Source organism: Pteronotus mesoamericanus, unplaced genomic scaffold (genome assembly GCF_021234165.1).
Source record: "Pteronotus mesoamericanus isolate MK-2021 breed Mesoamerican mustached bat unplaced genomic scaffold, CSHL_Meso_final contig_164, whole genome shotgun sequence".
In the NCBI taxonomy this organism is placed as follows: domain Eukaryota; kingdom Metazoa; phylum Chordata; class Mammalia; order Chiroptera; family Mormoopidae; genus Pteronotus; species Pteronotus mesoamericanus.
Window position 1 is genome coordinate 4,670,492 of NW_026555065.1, and position 21,055 is coordinate 4,691,546.

The following is a 21,055-nucleotide window of genomic DNA, read 5'->3' on the forward strand; positions in this document are numbered from 1 at the left end:
AACTTGGAGGAAGGCATGGTAGAGTGGAATGGTCATTGCCTGCTTTCTCCATTCTCTTTTTGTTCTGCACTGATTGAGCCTCAATTTTGACCCTTCTTTTTTCCTTATCCCTCATGTTTACATACAATCCAGAAGTGGTTAGATTTTTCTTAAAAATACCTTGATTATAAATCCTATTTTTAAGTTGTTCTCTTTCAGAAATTATTGCCTCATACCTACAATGATAAAAGAAGTAATAAAAATTAGATTTATCCAGCATGTTGCAGCTAACAAAGTACTTTGATGTGTTCTAACTCATGTAATCTTCATAATCACACTGTATGTGGTAGACGTTAATCTTTAAATGTTTTGCTATAAAAACTTGCTATGTATCTTACTTCTATGTATCCTCTCTTTTATCTTATTCACTGGGACCAGATTAGTATTTTAAAAATACAATTTTCACCATTATGCTTTTTCTCTTAGCACAAGATCTTTGACAGTTTCACAGCAAGGTGAATAATGAAGTTGAAACTCCTATGTTTGCATTTAGGATTACCCATAATCTGATTCTAAACTAACCTTTTTTTATTGCCCTATAACTTTCTCAGAAGAACCTTCTCCGGATATCAAGTCAACTTCGTTCTCCTTAGCAAACATCTGTTTATCTATTGTATATCAGATAACTACAGGAGTCCCCAACCTCTGATTCACACAGCCTGTTAGGAACCTGGCTGCCAGCAAAGCTCGAAGCTCGTTGGAGCTCCAAGTCCTGTCTCCTTCCCCCACCTCCATAGCTGGTGAGGGAGCTAAACCCACCTGAGCTCTGCCTTACTACGAACCGCCCCTCCCAACCCATCCCGTCTTCCAGGAAACTGGTCCCTGGTGCCAAAAGGGTTGGGGACCACTGAGATATGTTTGTTGCTAGGCATAAAAAGATGAATTAAACATCCCCATTTTTCAGTGAGTTAGAAAATTGAGGGTTTGTGCTTATTGTGCCAAAAGTTAAAATCTCTGTGTCTTTGAAATTATGGCTTTTTCTTCTTCTCCCTCCTTTTTTTTTTTTTTTTTTTTTTTTGCCTCATGGTTTAATAGTTGGAAAATGTTAAATAACAAAATGAATATATGAGACAGAAAAAGAGAATTGTTTTCTCTCTTTTTTTTTAATTCTCATGTCTAACTTAAATTTTCAAATAGTCAAGCTGTTTTTGTTTTTGTCTTGCTGGGTCTCATCATCTCTGTTTAGCTTTTCACTTACAAACAATATTACGTATATGGTAATGTGACCTTTCTCATGACCTGTAAGCTACAGGTTTGCTTTGCATTTTCCAGAATAAATGTCACTAAAACATACATTTTGCTTTTTCCCTAGGTAAAAACCTCTACACCAATGAATATGTAGCTATCAAACTGGTGAGTAGAATCTGTGTTTGTACTAAGTATATGTTGGTGCTCTTACTGCTTTTCTCACATCTTTCTTTTTACAGGAAATAATTGTGAGCATTTACAAAAATACTAAGGTTGATTTTTTTCTCTTGCATATGATCCCACATAGTAATTTTCCTTCACCTATATATAGTATTGCAGTCATGAATCACTGTATGCATTAGATGATGTATACATTAGATGATGCTAACTATAACGTTAAGCATGATGAATCAAAAATAATTAATAAAAAATAACAAGCAGAAAAGAAATCACTGGAAAAACCAGTAATTTTGGTGAACTTTGTACCTTTCACAATGCTACTTTAAAAGATAAAATCATTTGAAAATTTTATCATTTTCTTGAATATGGCAGATTCATTTTTTTTTAAGGTCTTATTTATTTATTTTTAGAGAGAGGGGAAGAGAGGGAGAAAGAGAGGGAAAGAAACATTGATGTGTGAAGGAAACATTGATCGGTTGCCTTTCTCATGCATCCCAACCTTGGGACCAAACTTGCAATCCAGGCATGTGCCCTGACCAAGAATTAAGTGGGCAGTCTTTCACTTTGCAGGACAGTGCCCAACCAAATGAGACACACTGGTCAAGGCGACTGAATCTTTTTTAAAATATAAGATATTTATTAATATTTAGTATAGAAACAAATTTAATCATCTAACCATTGTCTTAAAAAGCAGCCAAACATGAAAAATGCATCATATGGTCAAATTGGAAGCAAAGAGTTTAATTGATTTTGTCATTCCTAATCTTATGAATAATTAACTAGTCATTGAAAATAGCAGTCGAAATAATTATATTATTTTTAAGGATTAACAATTTTGGAAACATTTAGAAACATTTTAATTTGTTTAGAAGAAACAGTTCTTTATCTTGTAATTAAGGTTGATATAAAACCATCTCTAGTTATATGAAATGTTTCATAGGACTAGTTTCTATGAAACTTGTATAAATGTTTTCCTCCCACTAATTCTAGTAAGTTTCCCTGGGTTTGCAGGTAGTTTGGGGCAGATTTGGACATTATTAGTTTTAAACAGAGGAGTTAATGGTTGAAGAACACATCTTGTGACAATTGAAGACTGTTCTTTTCTAATGTATTGCACATAACTATATCCACACCTGCTCTGTGGTTGGTCCCTTCCTGTCATTCAGTTTGTCAGTTTGTGGAGAAGTTAGAGTTGTCTTGTGAAAAACTGACAGTTATCAGACTGGTTTCTCTACAAAGAGGTAAACAAAGACCAGGGCTTAGAACAGGTAGCTGCTAGAGAACCAAGTGTTTTGTTACCTTGTTCCATTTGTTGAAGAAATGGGAACAAGAAGAGAGGTAATAAATGTAACAATGCACGCCAAATATTTTCTTAGATTGACTATCGAAAGGATTAACCATAAAAGCTTCATACAAACTTGGTTTTTTTGTAAATATGTCCTCTAGTTCATCTGTTCTTTTACTTTTTCTTTTGTACTACTTTGGTAAGTTGTAATAATTTTGATTCTGTAAGAATAGTAACAGGAAGAAGCATCCCCTAAAATACTTTAAAATACTGCTTCAATACTGTGTATTTGTTATTGTTTATTTATTTATCAAGACATTTTTTGATTCTTTCTGTTGGGACAATTCTTTCTGTCTAGATTTCTTCTTTCAGATTTATACTAGTCAGTCTATTTAGATAAAACTTGCATAATGTATTGTTGGCATGACTGATGATTGCATTTTACTTGTAAATGCTGCTGAATTTTTGTTCTGTTTTGTGGATGAGTTAAAGTTAAAAATAGATTTCATGTTACCTAGTATGGTATATCTTAGTATCTCATTTCTCTTTCAAACAAATCTTAAATAAAGGTTCAAACAAATCTTAAATAAAGGCTTTTTAGAGGATAGCAATCTTGTCTATGTCCTCTCTTGTTGCTGGTCTGTGTTCTTTCTGGGAGATGTAAGGGCAGTAATTGAGCTCTTTTCATTGTAACAGCAGACTTGGCTTTAAGTGTTACAGTCCTACAAGGTAGCTGGCTGCTGTTGGTTTAGGATTTCAGGCAGGCATGTGTGTTCCAGAATAACTGTGATTCTGGCAAAAAGCTTGCCCTCTGTCGAAATGTAATCAGCCTCTGGCAGAGAAATAAAAGGAAGCCCTGCTGGTACTGTTTCAGTTCTGCTTTGTGTGGATCTTCATTGTGGGCTCTTGTTTCTTGGATATCTAGGAACCTATTTTTAAAATCATATACAATGTGGATTTTGGAGGGCTTTCAGCCAAGATGGAGGTGTAGGTAAAACAGATTGTCTCCTCACACAACCACATCAAATTTACAGCTAAACTATAAAATAACCATTACTCAGGACCATCAGAAGTCAAGTTGAATGGAAGTCTGACAACTACAGAATTAAAGAAACCACATCCATCCAGACTAGCAGGAGGGGCAGAGACGCCAACACCCATGTGTGGTGCTGTGGTGGATAAATATTTGGGAGGGTTATCTCGGGAATGAAGAGTCCCAGCCCCATACCAGGCTCCCCAGCCCAGGATTCCAGTGTCCAGAAGAGAAGTCCCCATAACTTCTGGCTGGAAAAACCAGTGGGGATTAAGTCAATGAGAGAAACTTCTAGATTCCCAAGCAGTTCCTTTAAAAGACCCACACATGGACTTACTCAGACTTACTCCCTCTGAGCTCTAGCACTGGGGTAGCAGCTTGAAAGGCACAAGTGACATGAGAGAGGAACTGAAGTGTCTGGCCTCAGGGCGAGAGCTGGGGGACATTCTCCCAGATAGAACAGCTGTCAGAAGCCTCATTTCTTGCATGAACCATCCCCCAACAGAGCCACAGAGCTGGCAGGAGGCAGCCATATTTGAGACTCCATCAACCTGGCTCACACTATTTGCCTGCCCTGGTGTTTCCCTTAGGCTGTCATACCCAGCTTTTGGGGCCCACCCAGGCTGTGAACAGTGGCTTCTCCCTTCGAATGGCTGGTTTTGGCTCATCCTTCACATCTTCCTAAATCTTCTCTAACAAGCAACAACCAGCCTCGTGGAGCCCACAATTGCAACCCCGTAGCTCTTGCTAAGTGGTGCCAGGCTGGACACTAGCAGCAGCCAATGTAGATTCACAGCTTAGCTTTGCTTGGGAACCTCTAAGCCCAGCCGTAGGAGCAGCCATTTGCAGATTGCTTTGTAGCTCATGCTGGATGGCTCCAGAAGAACACAGGTGGTAGCTGACCTTGGTTTGCAATACCCAGGAAACCCAAGCCTGCGCACCCTGTGGACAGATACAGACCACATTGGAAAACCCCCACCCTGCTCCTGAACAGCTGATCCTCCACTTAGGGAGGAGATTGGTGGTCACTGGTCACAGTCAGTTCTTGCAGCTGACTGGCTTGGGTAAATCACTCCCATTGACCTCCCAACAGCTATCAAGGCTCAACTACAAGAGGAGAGTGTACTCAGCCCACACAAAGGGTGCATCTCAAGTACCCAGCGTGGGTGAAAGGGGAAGCTGTGCCACTGGACCCTACAGGACACCTACTACATTAGGCCACACTACCAAGACAAGGACTCAAAGCAGCTCTACCTAATACATAGAAACAAACACAGGGAGGCTGCCAAAATGAGACAAAGAAACATGGCCCAAATGAAAGAGCAGATCGAAACTCCAGAGAAAGAGCTAAATGAAATAGAAATAAGAAACCTATCAGATGTTGAATTCAACACACTGGTTATAAGGATGCTCAAGGAACTTAATGAGGACCTCAACAGCATAAAGAAGATTCAGTCAGAAATGAAGGATACACTAAGTGAAATAAAGAACAAGTTACAGGGAAACAACAGTAGAATGAATGAAGCCAAGAATCAAATCAATGATTTGGAACATAAGGAAGCAAAGAAAAAAGGATTCGTAAAAACTAGGATAATGTAAGGACCCTCTGGGACGACTTCAAGCATCCCAACATTCGCATCATAGGGGTGCTAAAAGGAGAAGACAAAGAGCAAGAAATTGGAAATCTTTTTGAAAAAATGATGAAAGAAGACTTCCCTAATTTGGTGAAGAAAATAGACATGCAAGTCCCGGAAGCAGAAGGTCCCAAACAAGATGGATGCAAAGAGGTCCATTCTAAGACACATCCTAATTAAAATGCCAAAGGTTAAAGGAAAGAGAGAATCTTAAAAGCAGCAAGAGAAAAGTAGTTAGTTATCAAGAGGGGAGTTCCCATAAGACTATCAGCTGATTTCTCAAAAGAAACTTTGCAGGCTAGAAGGAACTGGCAAGAAATACCTAAAGTCACGAAAAGCAGGGAACTACAGCCAAGATTGCTCTACCCAGCATAGGAATCATTTAGAATTGAAGGGCAGGTTATAAGTTTCCCAGAGAAGAAAAGACGAAAGAAGTTCATCATCACCAAACCATTATTACATGAAATGTTAAAGGACTTTTTTAAGAGAAAGCAGATCAAAACTATGAGCAATAAAATGGCAATGAATACATATCTGTCAACCATTGAGTCTAAAAACAAACTAAGCAAACAAGAGGAACAGAGACAGAATCATGGATAACAGAGAGCAGTTTGATGTTTGCCAGATGGGAGGGGGGATTTGAGGGAATAGGTGAAGAAGTAAGGGGATTAAGTAGTACAAATAGGTATTTACAGAACAGCCATGGGGATGTAAAGTACAGTATAGGAAATGGAGTAGCCAAAGAATTTATTCACACAACCCACGGGCATGAACAGTTGTGTGGGGATTGCTTTAGGGAATGGGAGGTGCTGGGTAGAGGACAGTAAAGGGGAAAAATTAGACAACTGTAATCATATAATCAAAATATAATTTTTAAAACTCAAATACAATGTAAACAAAATAGTGTAATGATGATATCCCTCCTTCATCCTCATTGATATTTGTGGGGGGTTTTTAATAGAAGTTTTCTGACAACTAAAAAAAAAAACTTCACCACACTGCTAATCTTGCCTTCCACAAGCTGTAGGATGATTGTTCCAATGTCCTTTATTCATAGTGCTTCTAGAAGAGTATCTTGAAGTTTCATTTGACTGAGTAGGCTATGACTATGTGCTGAAGGGGTTGGCTGAAGGATAAGTCCTTCTGTTTGTGATAAAAGCCCATCATTTTTTAACATACATGATGTGTACTCCCACTTTCAGGTGTATAACTCTAAAGAGTTTTTGCCTTTTTATCTGTTAATTACCCAAGATCAGATTGAATATTTCTTATAAAGATTTCCAGTAGAAAGTTTTGTGAGTATTATGTTTGACAAAGGATTTGTTGCACCTTCTGGTTTGTCAGAACCCAAAGACTTTTTAATCAGAGAACACTTTGTGTTTTAGTACTTAAATCAACCTCTGTCTGGTTCCATATTAATTTGTTATTACTGTTTGTTTGATTCCTTGCTAATTATTAGTGATTTTGCTAACAGACAAATTCTGTAATTGCCTGCTTTGACGGTGACATAGTGGGAGATCTAAAACCAGATGAGACTCAGGGGTGGTCTTTTTCTATATGAAGAGCTAAATGAATAAGGAAGTGACTCTACAGGATAATTAATATTATGTATTTTTCTTTTGACTACAAGAATCTTGAGAAACTTGAAATCCAACTCTGATGATCACTGATTTTACAATCAAAGAAGGGTACGAGTTCTTCAGAGTTATTTAGGAATGTGATACAGCAGGTCCTTGAATAACATTTTGGTCAATGTCATTTCATTATAACATTGGTGAGTTGCCTAGGAACTCCTTTTTATACCAGTTATCTTATGGTAAAATTGATTTCATCATGCATTGTTTCGCCAGTTCCAAGAACCTATTCACAACATTAAGTGAGGACTTACTGTTTCCCAGTCTGCATGAATTGATTTAGATAAAACCTATGAAGCAAAGAGATAAACTAGATAACTTCAAGAAAACTTCTGATTCTGTGACTTAGGTATTCTGTATTTCAAGAATAATGCAGAAAACTTAAAGTAGGTTCAGAAAGAGTTGTCAAAGGTGATCAAAGAGCTAAAACAGAATCAACGAGGATAGTTTAAAGGAATTGAAATTAATTTGCCTGAATAAAGGAAGTCCAAGAAATGACTGAATGGTTTTGATATTTGAAGATTATTGTGAAGCTATTTCATCTGTTTTTGAGGACATAAGAGAAAGAGGCTTAAATTTCAGTAGTGGATATTTAAATCACACATAAAGACCTCCTCTCCGTGAAGCTTAACACCAGCAGGAATTGTCAAGGGAAGCTGTGGGATCTCCTTCCTTTGAGCCTATCTTAAAAATAGGATAAGTAATGCCCCCTGGCCAGTGTTGCTCAATTGGTTGAAACACCGTATCTGGTTTGATTCCCGGTCAGGTCACTTGCCTAGGTTGCAGGTTTGGTCCCTGGTCAGGGTGCATGTGAGAGGCAACCACTCAATGAAGTTTCTCACTCCAGTGTTTCTTTCCCTCTATCTCTCTCCCTTCCCCTCTCTAAAATCAGTGAGCATGTCCTCAGGTGAGGATTAAGAAAAAAAAATAGAATAACCATTTCATGGGGAAAGTGCAATTTTTTCAACAAATGGTGTTGGGAAAATTGGATATCTACATGCAATGAAGCTGGACCCTTACCTTATACCATATACAAAAATTAACTCAAAATGGATCAAAGACCTAAATATAAGAGCTAAAACTATAAACTTCCTAGAAGAAAACTTAGGGGAGAATTTCATGACACTGAATATGACATAAAAAGTACAAGGAAGAAATGATAGATAAATTGGACTTTATCAGAATTTTTAAAATTTATGTATTAAAGGGCTCTGAACATAGTGAAAAGGTAATCCATGAAATGGGAGAAAATATTTGAAAATCTTATGTTTGACAAGGAGTTGACATCAAGAATTTGTCTTTTTACTCTGCCCTGGCCTGGTGGTGCTTAAGCCTGACTGCTGAGTACAGAATGGTAGTCACAGATAGTAGATCTCTGCCTAAAGGGGATGCAGAATGATCTAGAGACACTTGAGGAGAGACTGGAGATGGTGGCTTTGGGGAGAGAACTGAGAGATTAGCTGGCAGGATCCTGGTGCTGACTCCTCCCCCATATGGCAGCAGCCATCTGGCTCAGGTAGACCACTACCCTGAGCAGCATCAGTGTGAGAGCACACAATAGCCTGCCCCTAGGAGGGGCTCTGCCCCTCCCTGTGGTCTCTAAGCCTGACTGCTGAGTGCAGAGTGACTAGATTAACAACTGAAGGTGACAGCCACAGGCAGTAGATTCCTGGAAGTCTCAAACGGACTGCCTAAGGTCAGACAGAGTCAATACCTGACATCATCAGAGGCAGATCCAGAAAGAATAAATAGTGGCAAATACTAGAGGCTGCCAAGATGAAATCCACTGTGGTCTTCTCCATGATTTGTGATATTTTCTTTGTTACATAGCTTTTTAACATTCTTTTCAGGTCCATCAAGTTTGTGCATAGTAAGTCATTAGATTTTATACTAGTAATTTATTTTTCTCCTTTCTTATAATAGTCTTAATCTCTTTACCTCCTTATTAATACTGGTTCATTTGCTGCTGATAGTGGGATTGCAGGGGGGAGTTATTTTTGCAGGTGTGGATTTGTTTCCTTGGCTTTGTGGTTTTGTTCTGGTGGCACCTATATAAAAACACACAAGATGTGGTGGGCAGAGTGACCCTCAGTCAGCCAGCTGGAGGGTAAGACCCACCAAAGAATGACCAAACAACAATCAAAACACAGTTGTTTCCACAGAGTCAACATAAACAGCATAAAAGGCATCCAAAGAGCAGCATGTTCAGAAGATCAAGGAGACTGCACCACTGAATCTCACAGGTTCTCCTATCATAGAAGTTCACACCACAAAGTCAGGAAATCAAGGCAGATCAATTTAAGAAGCAGAAGCAAAAAGGAAGAGTCTCACAAATAATGGGAAGACAAAGAAACACGCACCAATTGAAAGGAAAAGAGGAATCCCCAGAAAGAGAACTAAATGAAATAGAGGCAAGTAAACTATCATGTATTGAGTTCCAAACAATGGTTCTAAGGAAGCTCGATGAGCTCAGTGAGCTCAGAGAGAATTACCAAAAACTATGGGGACACTACAAGGAAGTTACTGCAAACTATATCAGCACGAGAAAGGACCTAGAAACTATCAATAAGAGACGAGAGGAAATGAAGAATACAATTTCCCAATTGAAGAACACAGAAGGAATCAAAAGCAGGCTAGATGAAGCAGAGGATCGAATCAGAGAGCTGGATGATAAGGTAGATAAAGGTCCCAGAAAGAGCAAGAAAATGAAAATAGACTCAAAAGAAATGAAGAGGATTTTAGGGAAATGCAGGACAACCTGAAACGTAATAATATCCATATAATAGGGATACCAGAAGGAGAAGAAGAGGAGGAAGGGATAGAGAACCTGTTTGAAAAGGCAATGATGGAAAACTTTCTTAATTTGAGGAGAGAAAAAGTCACACAAGTCCAGGAAGCACAGAGGGTCCCATTCAAGAGGAACCTGGTGAGGCCCATGCCAAGACATATCATAATTAAAATGGCAAATATCAAAGACAAACAGAGACTCCTAAAGGAAGCAGGGGAGAAACAGGTAATAACATACAAGGGAGCCCTGATACGGCTAGCAGCTGACTTCTCAACAGAAACACTACAAGCCAGAAGGGAATGGAAAGAAATATTCCGAGTCATGAAAAGCAAAGTCCTGCAACCAAGATTGCTCGACACAGCAAGGCTCTTAATTAAAATCAAAGGTGAAATAAGGAGTTTCCCAGACCAAAAAAACGCTTAAAGAATACACCTCCTCCAAACCAGCACTGCAGGATATGCTAAAGGGACTGTTTTAAGAAGATGAAGAAAGAGTGAGAAAGAGAGGAACACAGGTACAAAGAGAAAAAATGAATACATACCTATCCATAATAACTTTAAATGTAAATGGATTAAATGCTCCAGTCAAAAAACATAGGGTAGCTGAATGGATAAGTAAACATGACCCGCACATATGCTGCCTGCAATAGACCCACCTCATAACAAAGGACCTACACAGACTGACAGTAAATGAATGGAAAAATATATTCCAGGCAAATGGACAGGAAAAAAAAGCAGGGGTAGCAATACTTATATCAGTCAAAATAGATTTCAAAACAAATGCCATAAAAAGAGACCCAGAAGGACATTTCATAATACTCAAAGGAAGAATCCATAAGAAGACATTAACGTTGTAAACCTATATGCACCCAACACAGGAGCACCCAAATATATAAGGAAAGTCTTGGAGGACTTCAAGAAAGATACAGACAGCAACACACTGATAGTAGGGGATTTTAACACCCCACTGTCAACAATGGATAGATCTTCCAAACAAAATTTCAACAAGGATATTGTGGAACTGAACTTAGATCAAATGGACTTAACTGGCATATATAGAACCTTTCATCCCAAAGAAGCAAAATACACATTCTTTTCAAATGCACATGGAACATTTTCAAAGAATTTGTCTTTTTAACCATTTTTAAATGTATAGTTCAGTGGTATTAAATACATTCATGTTGTTGAGTGTCCATCTCCAGAACTTTTTCATCTACCTCAGCTGAAATCCTGCACTCATTAAACACCATCTCCTCATTTTCCTCTGCCCCCAGCTCTTGGCAACCACTGCTCAGCCTTCTGTCTTTATGAATTTAACTACTCTATAAGTTCAATGCTGTAGCATTTGTCCTTTTGAGACTAGCTTATTTCATTTAGTATAATGTCCTCAAGATTCATCCATGTTGTAACCATGTGTCAGAATGTCCTTGTTATGGCTGAATAATATTCTATCATATGTATGCAATAAAATGTACCCATATTTTGTTTATCCATTCATTTTTTGATAGATACTTGGGTTGCTTCTTTTTACTGTTGTGAGTGATGCCACTATGAATCTGGATGTACAAATATCAATTTGAGTCCTGATTTTTGTGTATGTAGATATCCAGAAGTGGGATTGTTAGATAATATGGTAATTCCATGTTTAACTTTTTGAGAAATTACCACACTGTTTTCCATAGGAGCTGTACCATTTTCCATTCATACCAGCAATGCACAAGGCTTTCAGTTTCTCCATATCCTTGCTAATAATTATTTTCTGTGGTTTTGATACTAGCCATCCTACTGACTATGCAGATGTATCTTTGAAGATAATGTTTGATTTTCTCATTACCTTGTTGCCTGGTATACTGTCAATTCAAAATTATTACCAGGCAATTCTTAAAGTTTGATATAGAGCCAACTGTGGTAGTTCGACTGTTTTATCTCTGTGGTCTTTAGAAAACTATATTTGAAAACTTGAATGCCATATTGATTAGAGTTACATATTTTAATTGCATTTGTAATCTGATTCTCTTAAATGTAAAACTAAATATACATAAAAATTTTCCTACAGCATTATTCATAATATAGAAAACTGAAAGCAATCTAGGTGTCCAAAAATTGTGTGTGTGCACATACATAAATGCGATGGAGTACTATAGCCATTAAAAATAATACACAGCTTTACTTGCTGCCATGGAAAAATTCTCACATTGTTGAATTTCAAGGCACATTACAGAACAGCAAATATAGCATGATCTCACTTATTTTAAATGCAATTTTTAGTCTTTATATGTGTACATATAAATAAATGTTTGGAAGACCATTTCCAAAATGTTAATAGTTTTCTCTGTAAAATGATAGGAATTCAGATTGCTTTTAGTTTCTTCCTAATTTTTGTGTATTTGAAATTTTCTCTGAGCACATATCATTTTTCTAAAAATAATAAAATTGTTTATCACCCCAAATTCACAATAAAACAAGCAGGAAATACATACTGGTAGTTAATTAAAAGGTTTGACACCTCATTCCCTAGGAAAATACATTTCAGGAGACCACTTTATGATGAGGGGGAGCTATCCCTGAATGATGGCTCATACAGAGTATTTTTATTTAAATATCTATGGAAACGATTGTATGTAATTTAGATTCATCTTCTCCCTTGCTTTGATTTCAGAGAGAAATTGTGGGAAGAAAGTGCTGTCATATATGGATATCATCTCTAAAATATTAAGGGGTCTTAAGGGTGAAAAAGGTTGAAGGGATTAAGAAGTACAAGTTGGTAGTTACAGAATAGTCACTGGAATGTAAAGTCAACAATAATTGTAATAACTAGGTATGGTGTCAGGTATGAGATTTATTGGGACGATCACTTAATAAGTTATATACTGTCTAATCACTGGCTTGTGCACCTGAAACTAATATAATACTGTATATCAACTGTAATTGAAAAATAATAAATTATTCAAAGTCAAAAGAAGAAAAAATATAAAAAATATTAAGAGGTCTTTGCTCTTGTTTATACTGAAAACTTAGAAAAATTCTACTTGTCTAAATCTGATCACAATATCTCTTTTGGGTTTCAGGAACCAATAAAATCACGTGCTCCACAGCTTCATTTAGAATACAGGTTTTATAAACAGCTTGGCAGTGCAGGTAAGTCAAGTCTGTTTTCTCCATTTACAAACACATAGCTTAGTAAAAGCCCTAAAATATGCACATTTTCTTTACTCTTTCATCAGACTGTGTATCTCCTCTGCTTTCTATACAGGAAAATAAACATAGTCAATTAAAAAGCTACTTCCTCTTTGGCTCCTGGAAGAGCAGTTGAGTTAACTGGGAATCTGCGATGCTATTACTGTGCCTATAAACCAACCTTTGAATGCTTTCCCCCTACCTGAAATTCGAATAGTATGGGGTTTTGCTTTTTGGTAGTTTATTCATTCTCTTTGTATTTCTTTGTGTATACCAAAAGAAAAGAGGAGTGGTTGGTAATTTGCAAGCTATATTTTACCATGTTGAGACTATATATATTTTTTAAAGACATACTGGAAAATATATAACCACTCCTGAAAGTTGTTCTGAAATGCCATAGCACTGTCATTTTTATCCATTGTTCTCATTAATTTGGGAGACCTATTTATATAATTGTAATGACCCATAGCCTTGAAGGATTTTTAAAAATTAAGTTTATAATTTTTTAAACATTCCTATCTTTTCATTTTGTTTTTTGTTTTGTTTTTACGTAAAAGCTCTTAATTTTTTGAAATATCTTACTGGCTTCCAGAAAATATCTTGACTGAGCTTACCAACCTTAAGGGATACCTCTCATGGAAGATGATATCCTTCAGTGCTAGTTTCATTATTTGACTAGTTTCATTAGTTCCTCTGCTTTATGATTTCTTCAGTGTGACAGTTTTATGTGATTGAAACATGGTTTCTTCAAGTACCGCTATTGAAGGTACCATTGAAGGAATTTGAGTTTCACTTCCTTAGAATACGTAGAATTATATAAGAGCCACTTGGTGTTGTTAAAGTTGTATTATACTCTGACCATGGCAGTAATCTGCCATAGTCATAACCTAAGGAGGCCATGATGAGCGTATATCTTTGATTGAACCTAACATAAGTTCTTTCTCACAGTAGCCTCTAGTATATACTATTTGTTCATTGATGATATCCTTAAATATGGAGTGTGCCTGGCATAGGATTTAAGATTGGCAACTGAGTGCATAGGACATGCAGGACATATATACAACTTGGGGCTTGTCTTCCCATAACTAAACTTTAAGGTTGGCTATTATGTTGTTCCTAGTTTTGTAAATGTCACAGTAATTATGACAACTCACTTATGATAAACATGTTGGCACGTGTCTCACAAATTTAAGGCGCAGGTGAAATATGCTAGATCCAGCCCAGTTTAGAAGTTTGAGTGGGTCTAAGAAAAGTGACCAGGCCAGTTCACAGAATTTCCTCTGTATGCCCTTCCAAATTGACCCACCAGATCAGGCCAATGTTCCCTTTTCAATATGAAGCCACACAATCTCGTGAACCTGTTAACATAGGGATAACATCTGTGCTGCTGTATTCATAGTGTACCCAAATACAGGAGAACATTGCAGATTCTTGACGTTTTGGCATTCTGCATGCACTGAAAACATTATTAAATAGGTAGATCGTTGGAGGAAAGAGGTCTTTAAAAAATTGCCTTTCTCTTAAGGCAGCAAGGAAGAACTGCAGCTTCTGAGACGAGCACATCTATTGCAATCAGTGGGAATCTGTTGTAATCAGTGGGAATAGGGGAGCTCTTTTGTAGTGGTCAGGCCAGCTGTTGGCTCATAGTCAGGTAGGTAGGCCACCATTGGTCTCCCTCCCAGTATCTCTTCTGACAATCATGTAAAAGTCACAAAGCCGTTTAGGTCATTCATGAAATTCAGTGGTGATTACAGACATTTTTTCTGCTTTCTGAGATGGTCCACTGTTCTTAGAGTAGCTGTGATGGGTGTCATCTTCTTGATATTCTTGTCTACATCTAACAAGATAGCCACAAGCTTTTCCAAGATAGGAAGAGCTGTAGAGATCTGTTATAAATTTCCACCTAGTGTAAGAATTGCTTCTTAACAAGTGGTCATTCATTTCTGTTTGACTACTCCTAGCCACAGAGTGTATTGATATGTAAGGTAATTCAGTGTTGGAAATTCAAAAGCATTGGGAGTTCTTCAGATTTAGACCAAAATTTGTCCTTTTTCATTTTCATGGAGCACTGTTGAGCTCACAGTTACCAGCTCAGAGGCATTCATCACAATTCTTATATTCTGCCCCCTCTACAACTTGCTTTAAGCTATGTGCCTTTAGTTCATTGTCTTTTTGCATATGATATACAGATACTTCACCATCATTGCTTCACTTGTAAGCATTAATGTATGCAAGACATACTCTGTGTTTTGTGATGTTCCTCCTAAGCTTCATTAAACAGCTGGATATGGGGAGAGTGGGATTATTATCTTCCTTAATCTGGACCCAGTATTTTTTTTTTTTTTTAATTTAGAGTAGCTATTTTAACAGCCAGTTCAAATAGTTGATTTTTATGGAGTTTTACTCAGCTGAAACCTTTACATATTTTTTATATAAGCTGCCATTGACCAAGGCTTTCTGCATTTTGTGGTTATACAGTTGATTTTGAACACCTAAACTCTTAGATGTCATGCTGTTTTATCCCATTATTACTAATACTGGGATTTTTTCAGTCCTGATTCTGTTACTGATGATTATGTATTGGCTGGTTTTTAATTGGGATTGCATACCCTCCTGCCTGTAAGACTATAAACTCCTTAAGAACACAGCTGTTCTTAAGTGCCTGTAAGACTATAAACTCCTTAAGAACAAAGCTTGTACTTTCACCCATGTGTCTCAGTGGTAAAAGCCCTGCATGGTTCCTTCACATAGTAGACAGTTGGGAATTATTTTGGTGACAGAAAAAGTTAGGAAGATTTGATAAGCTTACCTTTTTAGATTTTTGCCAAGTTAATAAAAAAATTCTCTGGGAATGGACAAAAATGGAAACATTTTGAAAGTAGATCAGTTGACAAGAAAGTAGACAAGATTTCAGCATCTCATTATATATGTGAGCACAAACACTAGCGCTTCTTTGCTAATTTATAAGCATAGGTGAAGTGGGTCTATTTGTCTCCCTATTTTTCTAAAGTGAGTTCCCAGCTGCAAATGTGACTCATCTCCTCAGTAGTTAATGTTTGAGCAGCCAGAGCACACATGCCACTCTCATCAGAACCACACAGTAACCAAAATAATGTGATCATTTTTTTTATTCACTAATGCTTGGTCATTATTCAGCACAGGCCAGTGATTTGCAAAATATACTTTAAAAAAAAAAGCTCATTGTGACTTAGGTTTGTTCAGGAAATTATAAAATAAATGGATGGAATTTTGGGGGAGAAATGGATGATTATGAATTTAAAGAATACTGTTGTTGCTATTTTGACCAGAGCTTGGGGCTTTAAATTCTTAAAATAGGGACTTTTGTGTTAGCTTGTAAATAAGGCCATTTCTTCTTTGAGTACACAGATCTTAACCATTACCTTGGGTTTTTGACCCCCATATGATCTGCAAATTCATACCAGTTTTCTACTCATGTGGAGATAGAACAAAAATGATAGCACTGGGTGATTATGAACGTGGTTTAAGTTAGAGCTGTTCCTGATTATCCCTTCTTTTCCTTGTTTGAGCTCTAATTCCTTCCCTTCCATCCCACTCTGTTCTCTCATGGTCAGTCATACTTCAAACTTTGTTTGCTGTTGGTAGCTTTGCTATCAAGAGTTTCAAGAGCTGATTATTCACTATGAGGGTTGATATCTCAAGATAATCAAAGAAGAAAGCAAAGGGGGCCTTGAGGTCCTTGAAAATGAGAATGAGGATCTTGATCTTCCTACTAGCTATCATTTTTTCTTTTTTACATTTATTGTAGAAACAAAATTATAAAATATTTAAGGGCATTTTGAAAGGAAATAATGATCCATGCTCTTACCAGCCTAATGCAGCTACATTTCATTTCACTGTTTCTCTCCTTTTCATATGCAAATATATGTCACAGTTAATCTCAGTTCACATGCAACAGCATGTTTTCTTTCACTTAACATTATAATATTTGTCATGATGCTTCAGAGTGTCCCTGTTTCTGATCATTATATAATATCCCATTAGTTTCAAAGATTATAATTTAGCCACCCATTTTGTATTGTCGAATATTTAGATTGTTTTTATTTGAGGAAATCATTTTCCACTCTTTCTAATACCTGAGTATTATGACACTCAGAACTTTTCTTTCATGTGTTCTTCCATTTATTCCCACTTATGTGATATAGTAGTGGTTTTTCAAAAGTTCAGGGAGCCATGAAATGATAGATTCAGTTTATTCTAAATGATTCTAGAGCAAAAATTACTGAAAGAAATTACAGAAGATAAATTTTGGCTTTGTATAACAATTTTAACAGTGTGAAAGTAATCTAAATGTTATCAATATGGATCTGGATAAACAATGACGATATGTAGAAGGTAGAGTCCTATATACTAATTTTGGAAAGATGCCCCAACAAATTTTTAAGTGAAAAAGTTTGCCGAACTATGTAGCATGATTGTATTTGTGTAGTTCAAGAAATACATATATAATACAGGTAACGTTCATATGAGCATAGAAAATATCTGAGTGGATATACATAAAATTTAATAATGATTACCTTTGAAGAGTATGATTAAAATGGAAAGCAGTGTTGCTTTTAAGTTTTGACTTTAATTCTTTAATACTGTGCATTTTTTGCCTGACGTTGTTATTATAACTAATTTTATATTTTTTGATTTTTTATTTTTTTCATGTCAGACAAGTAATGTGCCAATGTTGTAACAAGGTTTGTGGGAGGCACATGTCACAAGAGCGTGAACACCCAATCACCACACGTATGAACTAGAAAAGGATCTATAACTAATTTTTTAAAAGCAAATTATGTGTTTTATTTTGAATTCATTGTTGTACAGTATCTACTTTTTTAAGATTTTATTTATTTTTAGAGAGAGGGGAAAGGAGGGAGAAAGGGAGAGAAACATCAGTTGGTTGCCTCTTGCACACGCACACGCCCTGACCGGGAACTGAACCTGCAACCCATGAATGTGCCCTGACAGGGAATCAAACAGTCAACCTTATGCTTTGTGGGACGACACCCAACTGAGCCACACTGGTCAAGGCTACATAATTTTTTAAAAGACTGCAGCAGTGGCTTTATGGTCTTCTCTTACCTCTTCCATCACAAGGCAACTTGTTTCTGTCTCCATATCTCTTGAGCTGTGTGTTTGCAGTTTCAGGCATCAGTTCAACAAATTATAATAAAATGAAGCAATACCTTGTTTCCTTTCTTTTCAAACACTTTATAGGAACTAAAAAAGCAAATTGTAGTAAGCTATCTTGTGCAATAGGATTTCCTGTCTCTTAGAGGGAGGGCAGTTTTCAGGCAGAAGTTGAACAATTACACATTCTGGATGTAGTCAGGGCAATTTGTGCACAGGTATAAAGTTAGAATCCATGACTTTTTAAGACTTATTTGAACTATAGGATTGTATTAAAAATAATAACTTTTGAAGTATATTTTATTGATTATGCTATTACAGTTCCATTTTTTCTCTCCCCTTATTCCCCTCTGCTCTGCACGCTGCCTCCCCCCCACCAGCATTCCCCATCCCTTAGTTCATGCCCATGGGTCATACACATAAGTTCTTTGGCTCCTCCATTTCCCATACTGTTCTTAACCTCCACCTATTTTGTACCTACCAGTTATGCTTCTTATTCCCGGTACCTTTTGCCCCATTCTCCCCTCTCCCCTTCCCTGCTGATAACCTTCCATGTGATCTCCATTTCTGTGATTCTCTTCCTGTTCTAGTGTTTCCTTAGTTTTTGTTTTTGTTTTTTTAAGTTCAGTTGTTGATAGTTGTGAGTTTGTGGTCATTTTACTGTTCATAGTTTTGATCTTCTTTTCTTAGATAAGCCCTTTAACATTCCATATAATAAGGGCTTGGTGGTGATGAACTCCTTTAACTTTACCATATCTGGGAAGCATTTTATCTGCCCTTCCATTCTCAGTAATAGCTTTGCTGGATAGAGTAACCTTGGATGTAGGTCCTTGCTTTTTATGACTTTGAATACTTCTTTCCAGTCCATTCTTGCTTGCAAGGTTTCTTTTGAGAAATCAGCTGATAGTTTTATAGCCACTCCTTTGTAACTGTCTCCTTTTCTCTTGCTGCTTTTAAGATTCTCTCCTTATCTTTAATCTTGGGTAACTTAATTATGATGTGCCTTGGTGTGTGCTTCCTTGGATCCAACTTCTTTGGGACTCTCTGAGCTTCCTGGATGTCCGGGAAGCTTATTTCCTTTGCCAGATTGTGGAAGTTCTCCTTCATTATTTTTCAAAGTATGTTTTTGATTTCTTACTCTTCCTCTTCCCCTGGCACCTCTATGATTCGAATGTTGGAACATTTAAAGTTGTTCCAGAGGTCCCTAAGCCTCTCCTCATTTTTTTGAATTCTTATTTCTTCATTCTGATTTGGTTAAATGTTTATTTCCTCCTTCTCCAAATCATTGATATGAGTCCCAATTTCCTTCCTGTCACTGTTGGTTTCCTGTATATTTTTCTTTATTTCACTTTGTATAGCCATTGCTTCTTCCTTTATTTTGCAACCCTACGCAATCATTACTGAGAGCATCCTGATTACCAGTGTTTTAAACTCCGCACCTGATAGGTTGTGTATCTTCTCATTGCTTAGTTCTTTTTCTGGACTTCTGATCTGTTCTTTCACTTGGGCCATCTTTCTTTGTCTCTGCATACCTGTTACATTGTACGGGGCAGAGCCTTAAATATTCACCACGGTGGGGCTACCCACTTTACTGCGTTGTGGTGCTGTATCTGGGGGAGGGGTCAGAAAGGGAACAATGCTGCTTGCTTGGCTCTTGCTGGCTTTCAGTCACTTTCTCTGCTACCCACAAGCAAATTGGGCCCTTCTGGTGCTGTGTGCTAAGTGGGTGGGTTTGTGTACGTTCTAGGACCCCATGGATCCTTCCAGTGGACTCTCTTGTGAGACTGGGAGTTTCTCCCGCCACTGCAACCCCCACAGTTTTTTACAGCCAGAGCTTTTGAGGCTTTATTTACCCATGCTGGAACCCTGGGTTTTGCTGTCTGTCTCACTCCCCACATGCTAATATGGGACTGCCCAGTCTGCCAGCCGCCACCAGCACAGCCCTGCTGCAAGTCCTCTCCACCCTGGATGCCTGTCTCCGCCCCTCCTACCGGTCTGGATGAATGTTTCTTTAATTCCTTGGTTGTTAGACTTCCATACAGTTTGATTTTCTGGCAGTTCTGGTTGTGTTTTGTTTTTAAATTTGTTATTGTCCTTTTGGTTATGCAAGGAAGCAAAGCATATCTAGCTACGTCCCCATGTTGGCCAGAAGTCTTTAAAATAAAACTCTTAAAAACCACATATTATTGTATAAGAAACATTCTAGTACACATATTTATTATACTTGGTATATTCCTCAGTGTCAGAAAACATAAATCTACATTTTTATAATTTAATTACATTATAAATATGACCCTGGCAAAATGGACATCCAAAGATGTCCGTCCGTGAATCAAAATGAGAACATTTTGTATTTCTCTAATGTTTCACATAATTGGATGGCTGGGGGCAGGGAAGGTTTTTATTTGCAAATTATAGTTTGAACCTGAGAGTGCTGGAGAATTTATTACAAAGAAAAACTTTTTAAACATGGAACTCTACTATATGTAATGACTCTGAAAAATTACTATATTAGTCTTTCCTCAGGGTTAGAAAGTTAAAGTTTTAGGTTTTATTTTTTACTAAATCAAATACATTCTTCAGTTTTATCTTATATTTTTTTCCTTCATTCCTTCTGTTTTTTTTTTTTAATTGTATGTATTTATGTATGTATGTATTTTTGGAGAGAGGGGAAGGGAAGAAGAGAGAGAGGGAAAGAAACATCAATGTGTGGTTGCCTCTTGTGCACCCCAGCTGGAGACCTGGCCCGCCACCCAGGCATTTGCCCTGACTGGGAATTGAACCAGTGACCCTTTGGTTCACAGGCCTGCACTCACTCCACTGAGCCACACCAGCCAGGGTGCTTCATTTCTCCTTATATCACTGTTTTGATTTTTCAAGGCACTACAGACTTTGGAATTGAGTGCAATTATGCTTTTCAGATGTAGTTTCTATAGATTGT

The 21,055-nt window shown here is 37.3% G+C and overlaps 1 protein-coding gene and 1 non-coding gene across 2 annotated transcripts in view; one reads left to right on the forward strand and one right to left on the reverse strand.

Moving 5' to 3' along the window:
* Positions 1–21,055, forward strand: part of CSNK1G1 (casein kinase 1 gamma 1) — a 158,225-nt gene that overhangs the window by 72,283 nt on the left and 64,887 nt on the right. The window contains exons 3-4 of the mRNA XM_054565295.1: positions 1,352–1,392; positions 12,849–12,918. Of these exons, the coding sequence (XP_054421270.1) occupies positions 1,352–1,392; positions 12,849–12,918 (111 nt within the window). The remainder of the gene's footprint in view (positions 1–1,351; positions 1,393–12,848; positions 12,919–21,055) is intronic.
* LOC129064477 (small nucleolar RNA U13) lies at positions 17,648–17,749 on the reverse strand. The gene has a single exon (XR_008528463.1). It is a non-coding gene; the product is annotated as a small nucleolar RNA U13 (small nucleolar RNA).